Source organism: Tupaia chinensis, unplaced genomic scaffold (genome assembly GCF_000334495.1).
Source record: "Tupaia chinensis unplaced genomic scaffold, TupChi_1.0 Scaffold000201_1, whole genome shotgun sequence".
Taxonomy (NCBI): Eukaryota; Metazoa; Chordata; class Mammalia; order Scandentia; family Tupaiidae; genus Tupaia; species Tupaia belangeri.
The window spans coordinates 2,714,317-2,734,143 of NW_006159676.1; the positions used below are offsets into that span (position 1 = coordinate 2,714,317).

Consider the following 19,827-nt stretch of genomic DNA (forward strand, 5'->3'; position numbering starts at 1 on the left):
TATATTAATTAACCTGATCTGGCATCCCTTCTCCCTCCTTAGTTGGATGCTGAGGCCAGTGACATCTTGAAGGAGCTTCAGGTGAAACTCAACAATGTCTTGGATGAGCTCAGCCGGGTGTTTGCTACCAGGTGGGGGCATCGCTAGGGATGGGGACAGTGGGAGGGAACAATTCCTAGACCTCTGAGCCTGGGGTATTGGGACATTCAACTGATACAGAGGCAAATACTTCAGGCTCAGAGTTAAAAACCCTGGCTTTGGGGACCAGCAGTTAGCATCGTGGCTATGTCGCTGGACTCCCATGTCGTCGATCATGGTTCAAGTCCCAGATCCGACAGCTTAAACTCACCCCGGGTGCGTGTGCGTGCGTGCCCAAGATCCCGAGAGGAGAATGGAGGAGAAGGGATTGTGGCGTGGCCATCCCCCCTGGGGGGTGATTTCTCGCTTTCTGTCTGTCTCTCTATGTCTTTCTGGTGAGCACGCACTCTATAGCAAAAACCTCTCCCCCATAAAAACAAAAACAAAACAAAACAAAGAACCCTGGCTTTGCTGCTTACTGTGTGGCCTTGAGCAAGCCACTTGACCTCTCTGAGCCTTAGTTTATTTATCAGTACAGTGGAGATAGGAATAATAGTACCTGGGTGGGACTGTGAGAATGAAATGAATAATGCATGCAAAGGTCTTAGCACAAGGTTAACAGGTGGCATGAAGGTTAAGACATTGGATCTGGGCACAGCAGGTGGTGTGGTGGTTAAGGCTCTGGACTCTCACATGGCCGACTGTGGTTCGAGTCCTAGACCTGGCAGCTTGTTTTCTCACTACCTTCAACCTCTGTCTCTCTCTGGTGAGTGCACATACCCTATAGCAAATTTAAAAAATAATAATAAAGGGACCAGCAGTTAGCATAATGGCTATGTTGCTGGACTCCCATGTAGTTGACTGTGGTTTGTGTCCCGAACCCGGTGGCTGAAAACTCAGGCCAGCTGTGTGTGCATGTGTGCCCAAGATCGTGAGAGGAGAATGGAGGAGAAGGGATTTTGGTGTGGCCATCCCCTCTGGGGAGTGATTTCTTGCTTTCTGTCTCTCTTTCTCTGTCTGTCTGGTGAGCACACGCACCCTATAGCAAAACAAACAAACAAAAAACTCTCCAAATAAATAAATAAATTAATTAATTAAATAAATTACTCTTTTTTAAAGAATTATTTTGTTTAATTTAATTTATGTATTTATTTATATTTAAACCAGAGAGGGTGAAAGAGAGAGAAAAAAATAGAGAGAGAGAGAAAAAGTGAGAATGCAAGTCACCAGGTCTGGGACTCAAACCACAGTTATCCATGTGAGAGCCCAGTGCCTTTTACCACCACGTCACCTGCCAGCCCCGATAAATTATCTTAAAAAAAAAAAAAAAAAGACATTGGATCCCATATGGTCAACTGAGCATGCAAGTGCTGGATCCAGCAGCTTGAAAAGCACACAGGGCATGTGTGCGTGTGTGCCTAAAATTCTGAGGAGAATGGCAGAGAATGCATTGTGAAGTGGCCATTCTCCATGTGGGGCGTTTCCTTTCTTATCCTCTCTCTCTGCCTTTGTTTCTTTGCAGCAATTGTGCATGCCCTAGAGGGGAAAAAAAAAAAGAAAAGAAAAAGAAAAGATCTTAGCATAGTGCTGTTGTTATTCCATACTCTTGCTCAGTTATGTATTGTGGCTCCCAGGTGCTGATGATATAAGCTCAAGGTCCTCTAGGGCAGTGGTCCCCAAACCATTTCATGGAAGACAATTCTTCCATGGACAGGGGAAAGGGTAGCAGCACACAGTTGGTTTCTGGATGACTCAAATGCATTACACTTGTTGTACACTTTATTTCTATTGTCATCACATTGTAATACATAAGGAAATCACTATACAACTCACCATAATGCAGTATTGGCTGCTGTTCCCCAGTGCTAGCACCACTGCCTCAGCTCCACCTCAGATCATCAGGCATTAGATTTTCATAAAGAATCCACAACCCAGATCCCACACATGCACAGTTCACAGTAGAGCTCGTGGTCCTATGAGAATCTAACACAACCACTGGTCTTATAGGAGGCAGAGCTCAGGCGTGATACCAGTGATGGGGAGCGACTGTAAATACTGAGTGATGAAGCTTCACTCGCTTGCCTGCTGTTCATCATCTGCTGTGTGGCCTGATTCTGAACAGGCCACAGACCAATACTGAAAATCTGCCTCCTGTCAGATCAGTGGTGGCATTACATTCTCATAGGAGGACAAACTCTATTGTGAACTGCACATGTGAGGGATCTAGGTTGTGTGCTCTCTATGAAAATCTATGCTTGATGATCTGAGGTGGAGCGGAGGCAGTGACGCTAGCACTGGGGAGTGGCTGCCAATACTGCATTAGGATGTGTTGTATAATGATTTCTTTATGTATTCCAGTATAATGATAATAGAAATAACATGCATAACAAATGTAGGGCACTTGAATGGAATTGGTAACCCCTGCTTTAGGAGACAAGGAGAGTCTAAACTCCTCCCTTCTATGTACCCAGCTTCCAGCCTCACATCGAGGAGTGTGTCAAACAGATGGGTGACATCCTCAGCCAGGTTAAGGGAACAGGCAATGTGCCAGCCAGTGCCTGCAGCAGTGTGGCCCAGGATGCTGACAACGTGCTTCAGCCCATCATGGACCTGCTGGACAGCAAGTGAGCTGGGCCAGGTGGACTGGGCTGGCCAGGGAGGGACTAGGAGAGGACATTGAGGGCATGTTTGCTGAGTATTGGTTGGATGAGTGAATAGGTGGAGGGCATGAACAGATGGAAAGATGGATGGGTAATTGGGAGAACTGATGGGTAAATATCTGGATAAATGAATAGATGATGCTGGAAGGATAGATGACATGAGAATGGTAGGTGACTGGATGTGTGGATTAAAAGATAAATGTTTAGGGGCCAGCCCCTGGCCTGATGGTTAAGGCACCTGGGTCCCACATGGCTAACTGAGTGGTGCGAGTCCTGGACCCAGTGACCTGAAAAACACACTGGACATATGTGCATGAGTACTCAAAATCCTGAAAGGAGGGAAAATGGAGGCAAAGGGATTATGGCATGACCATGCCCTATGGGGGTGCTTTCTTCTCTTCCTCTCTCTGTGCCTGTCTCTTCCCCTCTCTGGTGAGTGCATGCACCCTATAGAAGTTAAAAAAAAAAGATAAATACTTAGAAGGTTAGATGGACAAGAGATGTTTCAAAGAATGTCCGGATAGACAATTGAGTATATATTTGGATGATGAACAAATGTTTGGAGGGATGGATACATAGAATAAGAGGTGGATGGATTGATGAATGAATGGTTGGATGGATGGATGGATGGATGAGTGGATTGTTGGGTAGATAGGTGGGTGGTTAGATGGTTACCTGCATGCATGGGAGGATGGATGGATGGATGGTTGGGTACATGGATGAATGTTTGAGTGAGTGAATGGCTAGTGAGTGGGTAGATAAATAGGTGAGTGGATGGATGGTTGAATGGTTGTGTGGATGGATGGATGGTTGGTTAGATGGATGGATGGATGGGATGAATGGATGGATAGTGGATAAAGAAGTGATGGGTGGACGTTTGGATAGATGGATAGTGAGTGGGCGAGTAAATAGGTTGGTGGGTGGATGGTTGGTTGGATGACTGTATGAGTGGATACATGAATACTGAGTGGGTGGATAATTAGGTGGGTCTGTGAGTAGGTGGATAATTATGAGGGAAAATGGAGGCAAGGGGATCGTGGCATGACTATGGCCTATGGGGAGTGCTCTTTCTTCTCTCCCTCTCTCTGTGTCTGTCCCTCCCACTCTCTGTTGAGTACACCAGGTGGTTGGTTGGATGGTTGGATGGATGGAAAAAGAGATGAAGAGAAAATGAAAGAAACTTGGAGGAAAGATGTTTGGTGGATGCATGATGGTAGACTGCCCACTCTTCTTCAACTCTTGTACATCCAAGTCATGAATTCTTTGCTGTTTTCCCTCCTTTGTCTCCTGGACAAAACTCTATCCCTTTGTAGTCTCTTCTCCAGCATTCCTGTTCCAGTTCATCCCTATATTTGAAAGTCTGGCTGTGTCTCTCTCCTGAACACTCCATGGTTTCTCACTCCCCACATACTCATGCCAAGGCCCAAGCCTCTTAGTCACTGAAGCCCCTTCCAGTCCAGTCCCTGCTGGACTGTGGAGCCACAAGTCATCCTTCTCCACATGACTACACATCTTACCCTCACCAGATCTCCCATGGGGCCCGGTAAAGGCTATGTGTCCTCTTCACATGCACGAAATGCCTTCTCACCTGTGTGACCATGTGTTCAGAACAGGGGGTTCTGGGGGCTGAGGCCAGCTGGGCCCTCCCTCAGACTTTCCCCTTGTCCCCAGCCTGACTCTCTTTGCCAAAATCTGTGAGAAGACAGTGCTGAAGCGGGTGCTGAAGGAGTTGTGGAAGCTGGTCATGAACACCATGGAGAAGACCATCGTCCTACCACCCCTCACGGACCAGACGGTGAGGCCTGCAAGGAGCCAGCGGGGACATGGGTCACCTCCCCGGTGGGAGCCTTGAGAACTTGGTGCCTACACTCTGGGGGTCAAAGCCATTGAGGTTGACTGGGCATAGAAGCCACCAGAGGTTAGATGTCAGAGAGGTCACAGATAGGGACCATCAACGGGTCAGAGAAGTCATTCAGTGATCAGTTGGGCTTATTCTGATATCGAAAGAGAGTCAAGTCTCACATGGGCCAAAGGATCATTCATTCAAAGGTCAGAGAGCACTGAGAAAAGAAAGATCTGCCTAGGGAACAAGACCATCCACTAGGGGCCAAGAGATGGTGTAGAGGTTACGTCATTGGACTCCCCACATGGCTGGCCATGGTTCAAGTCCTGGACCCGGTGGCTTAAAACTCATACCGGGCGCATGCGCGTGCATGCCCAAGATCCCAGGAGGAGAACAGAGGAGAAGGGATTGTGGCGTGGTCTTCCCCCCTGGGAGGTGATTTCTCACTTTCCCTCTCACTGTCTCTCTCTCTCTAGCAAATGTATGTGCCCTAGGGCAAAAATCTTAAAAAGAGAGAAAATAAAGAAAGACCATCCACAAGTCATGGAGGTCATAGGGGTCAGTGGGGTCATCCAAGGACCTTGAAGATCAATCAAGAGACAGAGGGGAGACACCATGGGCTTCAAAGATTGAGACCAGAGGCAAAGGGCTCCCCCAGTTCAGTCAGAGGTCATGAAGATGATCCAGAGTCAGAGAGGTCAAGCAGAGGTCAGAGGTCATCCCCATACCAACACCCTGCAGGCTGAGAACCTTCTGAGAATAGCCCAGAGACCCTCATTTCTAGGGATCAAGCCACCCAGTCAGGGACAGGAACCCAGGCATCTGTAGGTCCCTGAGTGTGGGTCCCTCCAGGAGGCATTGGAACCCTTGAGGACAGTGATGACTTGAGGTTGAGGACACAGTGCTCAAGGAGTGGGAGGACATTCCTGGGTGGACAAGGGAGGCTTGGGAAGAGTGGGTGGGCTTCAGAGAGACGAGGATGGTAGGGATGCCTCCAAGGTCCCAGCCTTCCTGCTCCACTGGGCTGAGCTGGGGCAGGGGGGTCCTCCCCTCGGTGCCGTCTTCACCCCCTTCCCTAGCCTCATTCTCCCACCCCTGGAGACTCATGGTGCCTTATTCCCCCCTCCCCCATGCCCCGCCCCCATCATGGCTGACAGATGATCGTAAGTAGAGGCCCGTCTATCCGTCTGTCTGTCCGTCCGCTCTGTGTCTGGACTCGGCCCACCTTGTGGCTGCACCCCTTCCCTACCCAGCGTTTCTAAGTACCGAGAAGGCCACTCTTCTGGGCCCTTGTCCAGAGTTGACCCTTAGCATCTGTCTTGCCCTTTGGTTAGAATCTACCTTCACTCCTGTCTCTTGGGGGGGGTCTCTCCCCAAGCTCTAACGAGGTTCAAAGTCAAGGAGACCCCTCAGGTCTCCCCTTGGAGACTCTCATCACGTGGGTCCCTACTCCACTCCCCAGAGCAAGGCCCCACTTCTGTCTGTCCTGAAGCCTGATTTGTTTTTTCTGGCCCTCACCCACCCTGTCCACCCAGCTCCTGCTGTTCACACAGACACACAGAAGCCCAGGTGGGAGCTGACTTGGTGGGTTTGAGGGTCAGGCAGACTGGAAGGGGGGAATCCTAGTCCAGCCACTCCCTGTGACCTTGAGAAGTCACTTTACCTCCCCACCTTTTCCTTGTCTGGAAAATGCAAAACATTGGGCCCTGCGTGGTGTAATGATTGTAATCTCTGGACTCCCATGTAGTCAACTGTGGTTCGAGTCCCGAACCTGGCAGCTTAAAACTCATGCTGGGTGTGAGTGCATGTGTGCCCAAGATCCCAAGAGGAGAATGGAGGAGAAGGGATTGTGATGTGGCCATCCCCCTGGGGGGTGATTTCTCACTTTCTGTCTCTCTTTATCTCTCTGGCAAGTACACACACCCTATAGCAAAAATATCTCTTAAAAAAAAGGGAGTGGGGTGGGGAGCCTTTTAAGCTACCTTTTGTTTGCTTAGGCCCACTCCTACCTCTCAGGAGTGTACTTTTACTCTTACTTAATAAACTACCTTTTCCTTACACTTAAAAAAAAAAAAAAGAAAAAAAAGGATTGATTGCAACAACTCTTTAAGGGCTGTTGTTAGAATCAAATGGGATGATTCATTAAAGCTTGTCTCAATGATGGGCCCAGAGGCAGGGCTCACAAAATCAGAGCTGGTGGTGGTGGTGGAGGGCAGTTTGCAGACAGTTGTAAGGTCAGAGTCATGTCCATCAAACCACTTCAGGTCTCCATCCACCTCTTTGGGTAAGATGAGGCTGTTACAAGTATGAAGCCAGCAGGTGGCATAGTGGTTAAGGGACTGGACTTCCACATGGCTGACCATAGTTCTAGTGCCAGACCCAGCAGCTTGAAAATCACACCAAGTGTGTGTACATACATGCCCAAAATCCTGAGAGAAGAATGGAGGAGAAGGGATTGTGGTGTGGCCATCCCCCAACCCCCTGGGGTGTGATTTCTCATTTTCTCTCTCTCTATCTCTGTCTGTCTCTCCAGTGGGTGCACATGCCCAATGTCAAAAGCCTTTTTTTAAAAAGTTTAAAAGTGTCTATTTCACTTCTCAGTGGCTACAGCCTGGGTCTTTGACTGTAACCACCTGGTGGCGGTGTACCTAATCACAGCAAAACATTTGTAGGCAGGGAGATAAAAATAATTTACAATTACTAGTGACTGTATATGCCAGGCTTTTTTGTAGCTACTGTTTTAGCTCACCTTCAAGGCAATATTTTGATTGAGGTCGATGTTATTACCATTTTGTAGATGAGGGAAGGTGAGATTCAGAGAACAGGAGTCACTTGTTCAAATCCATAGAGTAAATATATGCTAGAGTCAAGATTCAAATTTACATTTGTCTGAATATGGAACCCATTTACTCTTCTGTTAACCCAAGAACCAAGAACCTCATCTGTACACTAAATGTAAATGGAATATATTTTGGCAGTGACTTCTCACTTTCTCTCTGGCTGTGCATTTCTGTCTCTCTGTCTCTTTCTCTTTTCAGTCTCTTGGACTCTCACACCTTTTGAAATTTAGTCATTAAGGCATACACACACTGTCTCCATGCAGCCCAGTTACCAGGTGCCCCAGTACACTGTAGGTTTCCCTACTGCAACAAGTACATGTATGAGCGTCTCCGGTTTCCACCCTGCACTGCTTGCCAGGTTGATCACCCTGTGAAATTATTTCTGCAGGGCACCCTCTTGAGAAAACATGGCAAGGGATTAGAAAAGGTAATGAGGGCCTCATGTCACTGAGGCCCCCAGCTCTGGTGTCTAAGCATGTGTGTGTTTGTTTGTCTGTGTGCATGGACAGAAAGATCAACAGAGGGTCATGGGTAGGAGGTGGATTTTCTAACCAAGCTCTACAAAGCCAGATGTCAGAAATGAGGTGATTTCCCAGGCACATAACACGAAGTGTATGAGGGGGTCTTCCAAAATCTTGTGGAAAATGCATATTATGAAAAAACTAAATCCAGTCAATGGTGTGGGTTAAGGCAGCTAGATCTCATATGACCAACTGTGTGGTTCAAGTCCTAGCCCTGGTGACTTGGAAAACACGCCAGACACATGTGTGTGCATGCCCAAAATCCCAAGAAGAGAAATAGAGGAGAGGGACCAGCAGTTAGTGTAATGGCTATGTCACTGGACTCCCATGTAGTCAACCACTGTTCAAGTCCCGGACCCAGTGGCTTAAACTCACGCTGGGCGTGTGTGCATGTGTGCCCAAGATCCTGAGAGGAGAATGGAGGAGAAGGGATTGCAGCGTGGCCGTCCCCCCTGGGGGGTGATTTCTCGCTTTCTGTCTCTCTATCTCTCTCTGTCTTTCTGGTGAGCACACGCGCCCTATAGCAAAAAACTTTCAAAAAAAGAAAAAAGATGCAGCCACATACCCACAAGCAGGACCTTAGCTTTCTGATCGTGGGTCATAGAGCTTCCTGATCACTGAGCCAGCCCTTTGCAGAGCACATCTGATAGTCCAGGCACTGTACCCAAGCACACCCATCTTGAAGCCAGCTGGTGACATAACGGTTATGTCACTGGACTCCCACATAGCCGACTGCAGTTCGAATCCTGAACCCAGTGGCTTGAAATTCACACTGTGTGTCAGTGTGTTTGTGTGTGCATGCCCACAATTCCAGGAGGAGACTGGAAGAGAAGGGACAGCAGTGTGTCCATCCCCCACTAGGGGGTGATTTCTCACTTTTCCCTCTCATTGTCTCTCTGTCTTCCTCTGGCAAACACACACACTCTATGGCAAAAACATAAAAAAAAATACACATATACATATATAGCAACAAGCATGTGCACCCTTAGGGAGGCAAGGGTGTGTGTGTGATTGTGCATACACAGACACACGTTTACGAATGCATTTGTGTGTTTTAGTGTGTGCGTTCTGCTACATGTAGTTCTGTATTTCCGTGTTGATCTGGGTGTGACTATGCATACACTTTCTGCACATGCGTGGAGGTGCCCGGGTGTGTGTCTATATGTTCAGTGTATTTGAAGTATAGCTGTTAGTCTGTCCCTTGCAGTGTCAGGCCTGCCAGGTACGGTCTTAGGGACGGGGGGAGGAGAGAGACTCGGAGGTCTCTCCCTTCTCTCCCTCTCCCTAAGTGCCACATACACTAGGGGCAGGCTGACTGTGGGTCTGGGCACCTGTCCTCAGGTCCTGGGCACTCCTAGGACATGCTGCAAGTAAAAAAATAAAAATAAAAATAAAAAAGACTGGTCCCAAATCCCCTACTGGGGGACAAGTCAAGGCGCCTAGCTTGGGAGGGTGCTGGCCTTAGATCCAGGATTTGGGAGGGAGCTGGTGGGCTGGAGAGTGGGACTGTGCTAAGAGGGGTCAGGGAAGTCACACTAATTCTCCCAGCAGCCACCGGAACTCTGACCTCTGCCTGATTCTCTCCACAGGGCAGGGCGAAATTGCCAAGCCACTCAGACGTAAGACCGACCTCTCACTGTCTGTCTGGCTCCTACTCCCTCCCCTGCCCCTGCCTCTGTGCCTCCTTCTACCTCTGTGGTCCGTGCCATCCGGGGGCCGTATCGTGAACCTGTCTGTTGGTCTCTTCTTCCTTTGTCTGTCTGGCTTGCTCGTGGGGCTGGGTGGGGGTGGATGGTGGGATGGTGGGCAGGGTGGAGGGTGCCCAGGAGGGCTCCTGCTTCCTGCCAGACTCAAGTGGGTGCAGTAGGGAAACTGAAGCCCAGACAGCTGAGGTCCTGGGTAACTGTGCTTCGTGACCACCTCAGGGAATTGCAAAGAATAACAATAGCGGGACCAGCAGGTGGTGTGGTGGTTAAGGTGCTGGACACTCCCACATGGCCAACCATGGTTCAAGTCCTGGACCTGGTGGCTTGCTTTTTCTCTCTGTCTCTCTCTCTCTCTGTCTCTCTCTCTCTCTGTCTCTCTCTCTCTCTGTCTCTCTCTCTCTCTGTCTCTCTCTCTCTCTGTCTCTCTCTCTCTCTGTCTCTCTCTCTCTCTGTCTCTCTCTCTCTCTGTCTCTCTCTCTCTCTGTCTCTCTCTCTCTCTGTCTCTCTCTCTGTCGCTCTCTCTCTGTGTCTCTCTGATCAAATTAAAATAAATGAATGAACAAATAAAATTAAATAAATAATTCTTTTAAAAAAAAAGAATAACAATAGGATAAGAATTGGGACCAGCAGGTGGCTTGGAAGTTAAGGCACTGGACTCCCACATGCTGACTGTACGGGTTCAAGTCCCAGACTTAGTGGCTTAAAAAGCATGCCAGGGGGCCAGCAGGTGGCATGGTGGGGAAGGTGCTGGACTCCCACATGGTTGGTTGACTGCAGTTTGAGTCCTATAGCTGATGGCTTGAAACTCAGGCCAGACGTGTGTGCGTGCATGCCCCAAATCCTAGGAGGATGATGAAGGAGAAGGGATTGCAGTGCGGCCATCCTCCCTGGGGGATGATTTCTCACTTTCCCTCTCACCATCGCTTTCTGTCTTTGGCAAACATATGTGCCCTGTGGCAAAAACCTTAAGATGAAAAAAAAAAAAGAGAGAGAGAAAATCATGTTGGGCATGTGTGTATGTGTGTGCGTGCTCAAAACACCAAGAGAAGGGGGAACCAGCAGTTAGCATAATGGCTATGTCGCTGGACTCCCATGTAGTCGACCGCGGTTCAAGTCCCGGACCTGCCGGGCACGTGTGCGTCCGTGCCCAAGATCCCGAGAGGAGAATGGAGGAGAAGGTATTGCAGCGTGGCCATCCCCCCCGGGGGGGGTGTGATTTCTCACTTTCCCTCTCTCTCTCTGTCTCTCTGTCTCTCCAGCATGCGCAAACATCCTACTGAAAAAAAAAATGTTGCAACATGTTACTGGCAGGTGTCTGGCTTGCCCTGGCCAGCTTGAAGGCTGGGAATGTCATTCTAAATATTCCCTCTCCCCACCCAGCCCCACTGGGGATCCCCAAGCCACCCCAGGACCAGTAATGCAAGACTGTCCCTCATCAGTACAGCATTCTAGCCCACCCTCTAAGCTAGTGTGGGTACCCTTGTCCGACCTAGGAAGACCCAAGGATCAGAGAGGTTCTGGACCTGTCTGGTGTCACCTGGCACATAGAGAGATGAAGTTGGACCTTGTCCCCTTCAGCATCACCCAGAACTTTGAGACCAGCTGGTATATCATGAACACTAAGTAAAGACATGCTTAGTCCTGACTAAGCCACATGGCGGATAAAGTTTTCCCATCTAAATGGCAACACCGAGGCTCAGAGAGGTTGGGTGACTTGCCCAGGGCCACACAGCAGAGCTGGAATTTGAACCCAGGCCCACGTGGTTTGTCAGAGCCATAACCACATCGGCTCTCACCAATGTCTGTTTTTTTTGGTTTTTATTTTTTGGGGGGGGGGGGGCGGTGGGAGGTGTGTATGGAGCCAGTGTTGGGGGGAGGATTCTTTAAAAAGTGAGACTGGAAAAAGGCATGTTTTGCCTCCTTTCCGGGCTTAGGTCACTCATATTCTGCTTAGAAATAAACCTCATTCATTATTATAAAAAAAAAAAGTTGAGACGAACAGCACCCCCCCCCCCAAGATTATAAGTGAAATTCTCTCCACACAGAGGGAGGGAAAAGGGAGGGTTTTCCACCAAAGTCATTTCCTGACCCAGCCCTATTCATGGTTAACCCTAATTAACTCAGGGTTCACGCCGCAGTTTGGGGCTTCCCCCATCCATTGCCCCTCACAGACCAATCCCTACCTGTTTCTATTCTCTGTCCCACAAACCCAGGGACATTGTGAGGTTTGAGAAAAAAGGCTCAGAGAGGGTCAGGGGCATGGCTGAAGTCACCCAGCACAGTGAAAGAGGACGCTGGGACCTGGTCTTCCTTAAAAACCTGCTTGTAGTGAACGCCGAGCAAAGACATTTAGTCTCATCTAAGCTGCAAACACGGACATGATTTTCCCCATCAAGATGGGGAAACTGGGACCAGCAGTTAGCATAATGGCTATGTTGCTGGACTCCCGCATAGTTGACCATGGTTCGTGTCCCGGACCCAGTGGCTTAAAACTCATGCCAGGCGCGTGTGCGTGCCTGCCCAAGATCCTGAGAGGAGAATGGAGGAGAAGGGACTGCGGCGTGGCCATCCCCCTGGGGGTGATGTCTCGCTTTCTGTCTCTCTGTCTGTCTCTGTCTGTCTGGTGAGCGCACGCGCCCTATGGCAAAACCCTCTTTAAAAAAAGATGGGGAAACTGAGGCTTAGAATGGCTAAGCAAGTAGTGTCTTCCATGGGACCTGGATATCCAGAGACAAGGATTTCTTGTCCTCCACGTTTTCTAGGAGCTCCAGACCTCTGCCCCAGGACACAGCCATTTCCCTGCCCAGAGCCTTTGGACAAGAACCAATTTGGGGTCTAGGGTTAGGGTGTCACTTGGGTGCTTGGGGACTGGGTTGGATGACTCCCACCCTCACCCTGGCTGTCTCTGTTATTACCTACAGGGGACCCAGATGATTTTCAATGCAGCCAAGGAGTTGGGTCAGCTGTCCAAACTCAAGGTAAGGTGAGGGGTGAGAGTGGGAGAGATAGGAAATTACTGGGCAGAGGCAGAGGGAGGAGAGATCCCAAGATCATGACATACCTTGCAGTCTCAAGGGACAGAACCCCTATTTGCTGAAACCCTCACTGACAAGCTCAGGTTATTTGCTCCGATGTGTTGGAAAGATGTGCATGGTTCAGCTTCAGGTATGGCTTGATCAAGGTGCAAATAATATTCTTGACAAGTATCTACTGAGTTCCTGTTCTGTGCCAAAAACATGCTGGGTGCTGGAATGGTGAAAAGACAGACCTTCAATCCAAATCCTCCAAGTTTAACAGGGATGAGACCCTTAGATAGGTAGATCCCAAAGATGGGGCCTGGTATGACCCTCTGTCCCCTTTCTCCATCCACCCAGGACCACATGGTACGAGAAGAAGCCAAGAGCTTGACCCCAAAGCAGTGTGCAGTGGTCGAGCTGGCCCTGGACACTATCAAGGTGAGACACCATCCCAGGTGGAGTGGAAAGAGGATGTGGCTTATGTGGACATGAATCTAGGCTCAACTCCAACCCACATGAATTCATTCCATTTATAAATATTCCCTGATTCTCCCTTCTGTGCCAAAGCTAAGCTATTTGATACCAGAGCCTTCAGAAGTCCCAGCTCAGTACAGACATCCTCTGCCTTTTATGATTGGACTTAATGAAGAGGGAAAGATGGAGGTTGAAGGTCAGCAGGTGGTATGGTGGTTAAGGTGCTGGACACTCCCACATGGCTAACCATGGTTCGAGTCCCAGACCTGGTGACTTGCTTTCTTACTTCCCATCTCTCTCTCTCTCTCTGTCTCTCTCTGGCCAAATTAAAATAAATGAATGAATAAATAAAATAAAATAAATAACTTTTTAAAAATGAATGAATAAACTAGATAATTGTCAGAGAAAAATATATATAATTAAATAAATCATTTAAAAATGAGAGAAAAAAAAAGATGGAGGCTTAGGGGAGCCCAGAGAGAGACCATCCAGGGCTTTCTGGAGGGTATATGGAGGGTATATGGGAGGTGGGTTTTGAGGAATGCATAGGAGTTCATCAAGCAAAGCAAACAGGGGCACAGGGACCAGGAAGCCCACCTCACCAGTAAGTGCAAAGGCCCAGGCAGGAATGATTAGATAAGTCAGTTGAAGAGAAGGCTGAGAGGGGCCTGAGATATGGGTGTTAACTCCTAGGGTGCTGGGAGCCACAGGCTGGTTTGGGGCTGAAGTGGAGATGGGGAGGTAGCAGGATCCGACCTGGGTGTTTTGAAAATCCCGCGATCATTCAGTGCATCTCGGCAAGGAAGGGCAGCAAGGGGAGGAGAGAAAACATCCCGCCCCCCCGCCCCATTCCCTGCAGCAATACTTCCACGCGGGTGGCGTGGGCCTCAAAAAGACCTTCCTGGAGAAAAGTCCGGACCTGCAGTCTCTGCGCTACGCCTTGTCGCTCTACACGCAGGCCACCGACCTGCTCATCAAGACCTTCGTGCAGACGCAATCCGCCCAGGGTAAGGGCGCTGCAAGCGTCACCTCCCGCCCCAGCCCGGGCCTGCGCAGATTCCACTTGTTCACACCCCCGTGACGTCATGGGCTAGGAACGAATAGGAAAAGACGCCCGGGTCCTCGGTGCACCCGAGTTTTACGAAGTCATCTGACCACTGAGTGATCGACAGCTCGTGGGGGCGGGGCCTTGACGTCACAGGGCTGGGTGGTCGGCAGGCATGTGATGTCATAGGAGCGGGAGGTGATTGGCAGCTTTGGGACGGGTCGTCTTCAATAATTAAGATCGGAGAGTGACTGACAACTCCTAGGAGTGAGACTTGTGACCTCTGGGAAAGGGATTTAAGCGACATAGGGAACTAGGAAGTGATTGACAGCTTAGGGTGGGCGGGGCCTCTGTTAACTTGGAAGCCAAAGAATGATTGAGGTTCCCCCTCCCCCCCGCCGCCAAGCGGGGACGCTGACGTCATGAGCGCAGGGAGTGGTTGAAATCACCTGGGTGGAGACTTCGGTGAGAGCTAAGGAATGATTGACAACCCCCAGGATGGGGGAGCTGAGGAATGATTGACAGCCCGCAGGGTGGGAGGAGCTAAGGAATGATTGACAGCCCACAGGGTGGGAGGGACTAAGGAATGATTGGCAGCCCCAGAGGTGGGAGGAACTCAGACCTGGAAGGGGGATCGGGTGGGGAGTTTCCGGTTCTCAAATTCTCTCACTCGCTTTCTCTTTCTGCCTTTTGCTTGTCTCCTGTCTGTGAGCTCGCACACAGAAGCTGGGGCTGGAGGGCAGGACTCCTGTGTCCCCTGTCCCCTCCCGGGAGGTGGGGGGGAGGACTCTCCTTTTTAAAACGGGTCGTAAGGTGGTGCGGATAAGGGAAAGATGCTGGGCGGGCTTTGCTCCTGCAGGGGGGGCGCGAGGAGAGCTGCCATGGATCCCAACACGGGGGTGGGGTCTTTGAGCTCCACTTTCCTTCTGAGTCCTCCCTGCTTTTGGTGTCCCCGGAGCGGCGCCCGGTGCCCGGTGCCTGCACCCCTCCCAGCCCGGCTAGTAAAACGCTGGTCCTTCTGCCTCTTGGGCCTGCAGGGCCCCCGCCCAGGCCTGGCCAGCTTGGAGGGCCCAGGCGGGCGAGGGGGAAGGACGGCTTGCTGGTTCCACATGGGGAAGTCCAAGCGATTTGAGTCAGAATCCCTTTTTCTAGGGTTGCATTTTTTTTTTAAAGAGGTTTTTGCCTTAGGCGTGTGCGCTCGCTGGAGAGAGAGAGAGATTCAGAGAGAAGGAAAGCAAAAAAATCACCCTCGGTGGATGGCCACGCCGCAATCCCTTCTCCTCCACTCTCCTCCCAGGATCTTGGATATGCACACACAAGCACCTGGTATTATTTTCAAGCCACCGGGTCTGGGACTCGAACTGCTGTCAGACATGTGGGAGCTCAACAACTGGTCCCTGGGGATTGCATCTTTTAAACCAGATCCTGGGACCCCCCTCTGAGGGGCACCTGTGAGGTTTATGGCTGAGTTTAGAGCTCAGCTCCTCCTTGTCTGGGTACTTTGGGCAAGAATCCACCTCCATGGGTCTCAGTTTTCCCATCTGAAAAATGGGCTCAGTTAAGGCCGTTTTATTTATTTATTTTTAGGATTAAAGGGATTAAATGTATAGCAATCTGTGGCACAGAAGAAGCTCATAATACCAGTGCTTCATTGGTACTGTTATTATTATTGTTTTTAGAGAGATTTTTGCTCTAGGGTACCTGAGCTCGCCAGAGAGAGAGACAGAAAGCTAGAAGTCACCCCCCAGGGGGGATGGCCACACCACAATCCCTTCTCCTCCATTCTCCTCTCAGGATCTTAGGCACGCACGCACATGCACCTAGCGTGAGTTTAAGCCACCGGGTCCGGGACTCAAACAGCGGTCAACTACATGGGAGTCCAGCGACATAACCATTATGCCAACTGCTGGTTCCACACTCAGCATGATTTTCAAGTCACGAGGTCCAGGACTCGAACCACAGTCGGCCATGTGGGAGTCCAGCAGCATAACCATTGGGCCCTCTGCTGGTCCTGGTACTATTATTATTATTCATTATGTCACTTTCCCAGAGCAGAAAACACCTGCACATTGATCAGGCTTGAACTCTCTCTGGGTCAAACCCTGTGCCGGTCTAAAAGTTGGGAATCTCTAAAAGTTTTCTCCAGCTGCTCCATGAGGGGTCCCACATTCCACAGATGAGGATTCTGAGTATCAAAGGAGGTGAAATTGCTTGCCCAAGGAGTTATCCCTGCAGGGGGGACCCGGGACTTAGTGGGGAGCGGGGAGCGGGGCCAGGGAAGCACTGAAAGGCCCACAGAAGACCCTTCCCCATGGAGCCAGCAAACCACGGGATGGGGGTGCCCGGCACTGCCCCCCAACCCCCTTCTTACTAGCTTTGGCCTTGGTCTGACCCCTCACCCACCCACCACTTCCGACTCCCCCCTGGCACCCCGGATTGAGCTTGCTGTTGAACATCAGCCTGGGGTGGGGGAGGCGAGGCTGAGCATGTGACTGGTGGGGGTGGGGCCGCAAGGAGGGCAGTCCGGGATGGGCGCCGAAGACCAAGGGGTACTCGCCCCAGTCCCAGGGTCACCGGGGTCCTCCACACCCTTCTGCTCCCAGACCCTCACTCACTTCTTGACCATCTGGATGTTACCTGGATCAACCTTTGACCTACCACTCCCTTATCCCCCACCTCAACTCTCCCCCATTCCTCTCGACTGTGCATGGGGTGCTCCAGGAGTAGGGGGCTGCAGGGGTGTGGGGGAGGCTGGGGAGGAGCCTGGTGGGGGTGCTGGCGGTCACAGGTCACAGGCCTAGCAAGATGCCCTTCCAAGACCAGGGTAAGGTCCAAGGCAGAAGCTTTTAAGCTGTCCCTTCAGTGGCGTCAGAACCAAACATTCAGGACTCCTGTAATGCCTAGAAATTGAAGAACACCTTACCCTGAGTCAAGCGACAGTGGTTGGCTCCAGAATAAAAAGATTTCAGGTTGATCCGGCATCAGAAATACCTGGATCCAGGGTCTCCAGCCTCCATTGAGCACGCCATGGGGCAGAGATAACCAGTTTAACACTAGAGGAAGAATTTTCCCAACAGTTCCCACCAAAGTCCCAGACTCCTATCCTATTGGCCCAGCTTGGGTCACATGACTAGCCCTGAGCCAATCACAGCAACCAGGAGAACGGATGCTCTGATTGGGCCACTGCAGTGTATTTAGCTATCCCGAAGCTCGGGATGAAATCCACTCTCCCTGAGCCACAGGACTGAGCTGAGGGTGGGAGCAAATACCAATGGAAACTTGAGATTCTGTACTAGGAGGGATATAGGGGCAGGGAAAAGCAAAGACGGCCCTGAAAATCATTTCAGGAAGGGGTGGAATGATCGTGGTGTGTTGAGGAACAGCAAAGAGGCCCTTGGGGGCTGGATTGGAGTTAAGGAAAGAAAGAGTAGGGGGACCAGCAGTTAGCGTAATGGCTATGTCCCTGGACTCCCACGTAGTCAACCATGGTTCAAGTCCCGGACCCGGTGGCTTAAACTTAACGCCAGGTGCGTGTGTATGTGTGCCCAAGATCCCAAGAGGAAAAAAGAGAAGGGATTGCGGTGTGACCATCCCCCTTGGGGGTGATTTCTCACTTTCTGTCTCTCTGTCTCTTTTTGGCTGGTGAGTGCACACACCTATAGCAAAAACCTCTAAAAAAAGAAACAAAAAAAAGAGTGGGACCACCTGATGGCATAGCAGCTAAGTTGCTGGACTCCCACATGGACTCCTGTGGTTCGAGTCCCAGACCAGGTGGCTTCAGAATCACACCAGGTACTTGTATGTGCATACCCAAGATACCAAGATGGGAATGGAGGAGAAGGGATGTGACGTGGCCATCCCCCTGGGGGGTGATTTCTCACTTTCCCTCTCACTGTCTATCTCTCTCCAGTAAGCACATGCACCCTATAGCAATAAATAAATAAATAAAAATAAAATAAAATTGAAATCTATACATAGCTCTTTTTTTTTCTTTGTTAGAGAGATTTTTGCTATGGGGTGCATGTGTTCACTGGAGAGACAAAAACAGAGAGACATGAGCATGCGTCTCAAGCTGCCAGGTCCAAGACTCAAACTACAGTTGACTATGTGGGAGTCCGGCAACATAACCATTACACCATCTGCTGGTCCTGCTCTTTCTGTATATATATATATATATATATACAGATACATACATATACATACACACACACACATATATATATTTAGAATTATTCTATTACATTTTTTGTTTGCTTATAGAGATTTTGGCTATAGGACACATGTGATCTCTGGAGAGACAGAGAGAGAGAAAGTGAGAAATCAATCCTCAGTGGGAATGGCATTGTTGCAATCTTTTCTCTCCCACTCTCCTCTCAGGATTTTGGGCATGCACACACATGTGCCCAGCATGAGTTTCAAGTCACTGGGTCCAGGATTCAAACTACGGTCAGCCATATGGGAGTCTAGCACTTTAATCTCTACTCTTTCTGCTGGCCCCTTAACTTTATTTTTTTAAAAAGAATTTTATTTTATTTGTCATCATTATTATTTTTTTAAAATTTGCTACAAGGCATGTTCATTTGCCAGAGGGAGATGGGTGGGAATCGGGGAGTGAAAGCAAGCCACCAGGTCCAGGACCTGAACCATTGTCAGCCATGTGAAAGTCCAGCGTGTTAACCATCATGCCATCTCCTGGCCCTGTAATTTTATTTATTTAGTTAGTTAATTAGTTAGTTTGCTATAGGACACATGCACTTGCCAGAGAAAGAGAGAGAGGGAAAGTGAGAAATCACTCCCCGGGGGAATGGTCATGCAGCAATCCTTTCTCCTCTTGGAATTTTGGGCATGCACACACATGCATTCAATGTGATTCTCAGGTTGCTGGGCCTGGGACTTGAACCACAATATCGGCCATGTGGATCCAATCACCTTAACTTCCACAGCACCTACTGGCTCAGCATAGCTCTCTCCTAATACTCATTTTCCATGAATATTTGAAGACCTCACAGATGTAGGATAAAAATCTAGAAAACATGACCTTGTTGCAGCCAAAAGAGGCACAGAGGCTGGAGAGGATCAGAGGCTGCTGAGATGTAGAGTCAGATGAAGACTGAATTTTGACAGCCAGGTGGTCAGCAGAATGAGAAAATGGAAGCAGATGCATTCGGCTCAGAGAAGTTAAGGGATGTACCTGGGATCACATAGCAAAGGCACCCTAAGGCCAAAACTCAGAATTCTTGGCTTCCCCATAGTACTACCATCCTGGCCCCTCTCAGTGCCTCCCTGTCAAGGCTGAAGACCTGGTGCCGCCAGCACATGGTGGGTGGAAGGTAGTCAAGGTCTCTCCTGGTGGGTGGGAAAGACAGAGTTCACACCAAACATCCTCCCCTGCCCCGCCCAGGCTCAGGTGTCGAAGACCCTGTGGGTGAAGTTTCTGTCCACGTTGAGCTCTTCACTCATCCAGGAACTGGGGAACACAAGGTCACTGTGAAAGGTGAGTGGTGTGACACAGGATGAAGCATGCATCAGCCAAGAGTCACTAGATTCTAAGACAGAAACAAAACTTAAACTGGCTTAAACAAGAAAAAAAAAACTTTTTTTTTTTTTTTTTTTTTTTTTTTTTTTATTTTTTAAAAAAAATAA

The 19,827-nt window shown here is 49.6% G+C and overlaps 1 protein-coding gene across 2 annotated transcripts in view; it reads left to right on the forward strand.

The window, feature by feature from the left end:
• UNC13A (unc-13 homolog A) overlaps window positions 1-19,827 on the forward strand; it is a 112,250-nt gene that overhangs the window by 88,056 nt on the left and 4,367 nt on the right. For both annotated transcript variants that reach the window (XM_006147128.2, XM_027771300.1), the window contains 10 exons: window positions 43-131; window positions 2,550-2,702; window positions 4,410-4,533; window positions 5,739-5,744; window positions 7,810-7,848; window positions 9,532-9,561; window positions 12,570-12,626; window positions 13,023-13,103; window positions 13,999-14,146; window positions 19,586-19,678. In XM_006147128.2, coding sequence (XP_006147190.1) covers window positions 43-131; window positions 2,550-2,702; window positions 4,410-4,533; window positions 5,739-5,744; window positions 7,810-7,848; window positions 9,532-9,561; window positions 12,570-12,626; window positions 13,023-13,103; window positions 13,999-14,146; window positions 19,586-19,678 — 820 coding nt within the window. The remainder of the gene's footprint in view (window positions 1-42; window positions 132-2,549; window positions 2,703-4,409; window positions 4,534-5,738; window positions 5,745-7,809; window positions 7,849-9,531; window positions 9,562-12,569; window positions 12,627-13,022; window positions 13,104-13,998; window positions 14,147-19,585; window positions 19,679-19,827) is intronic.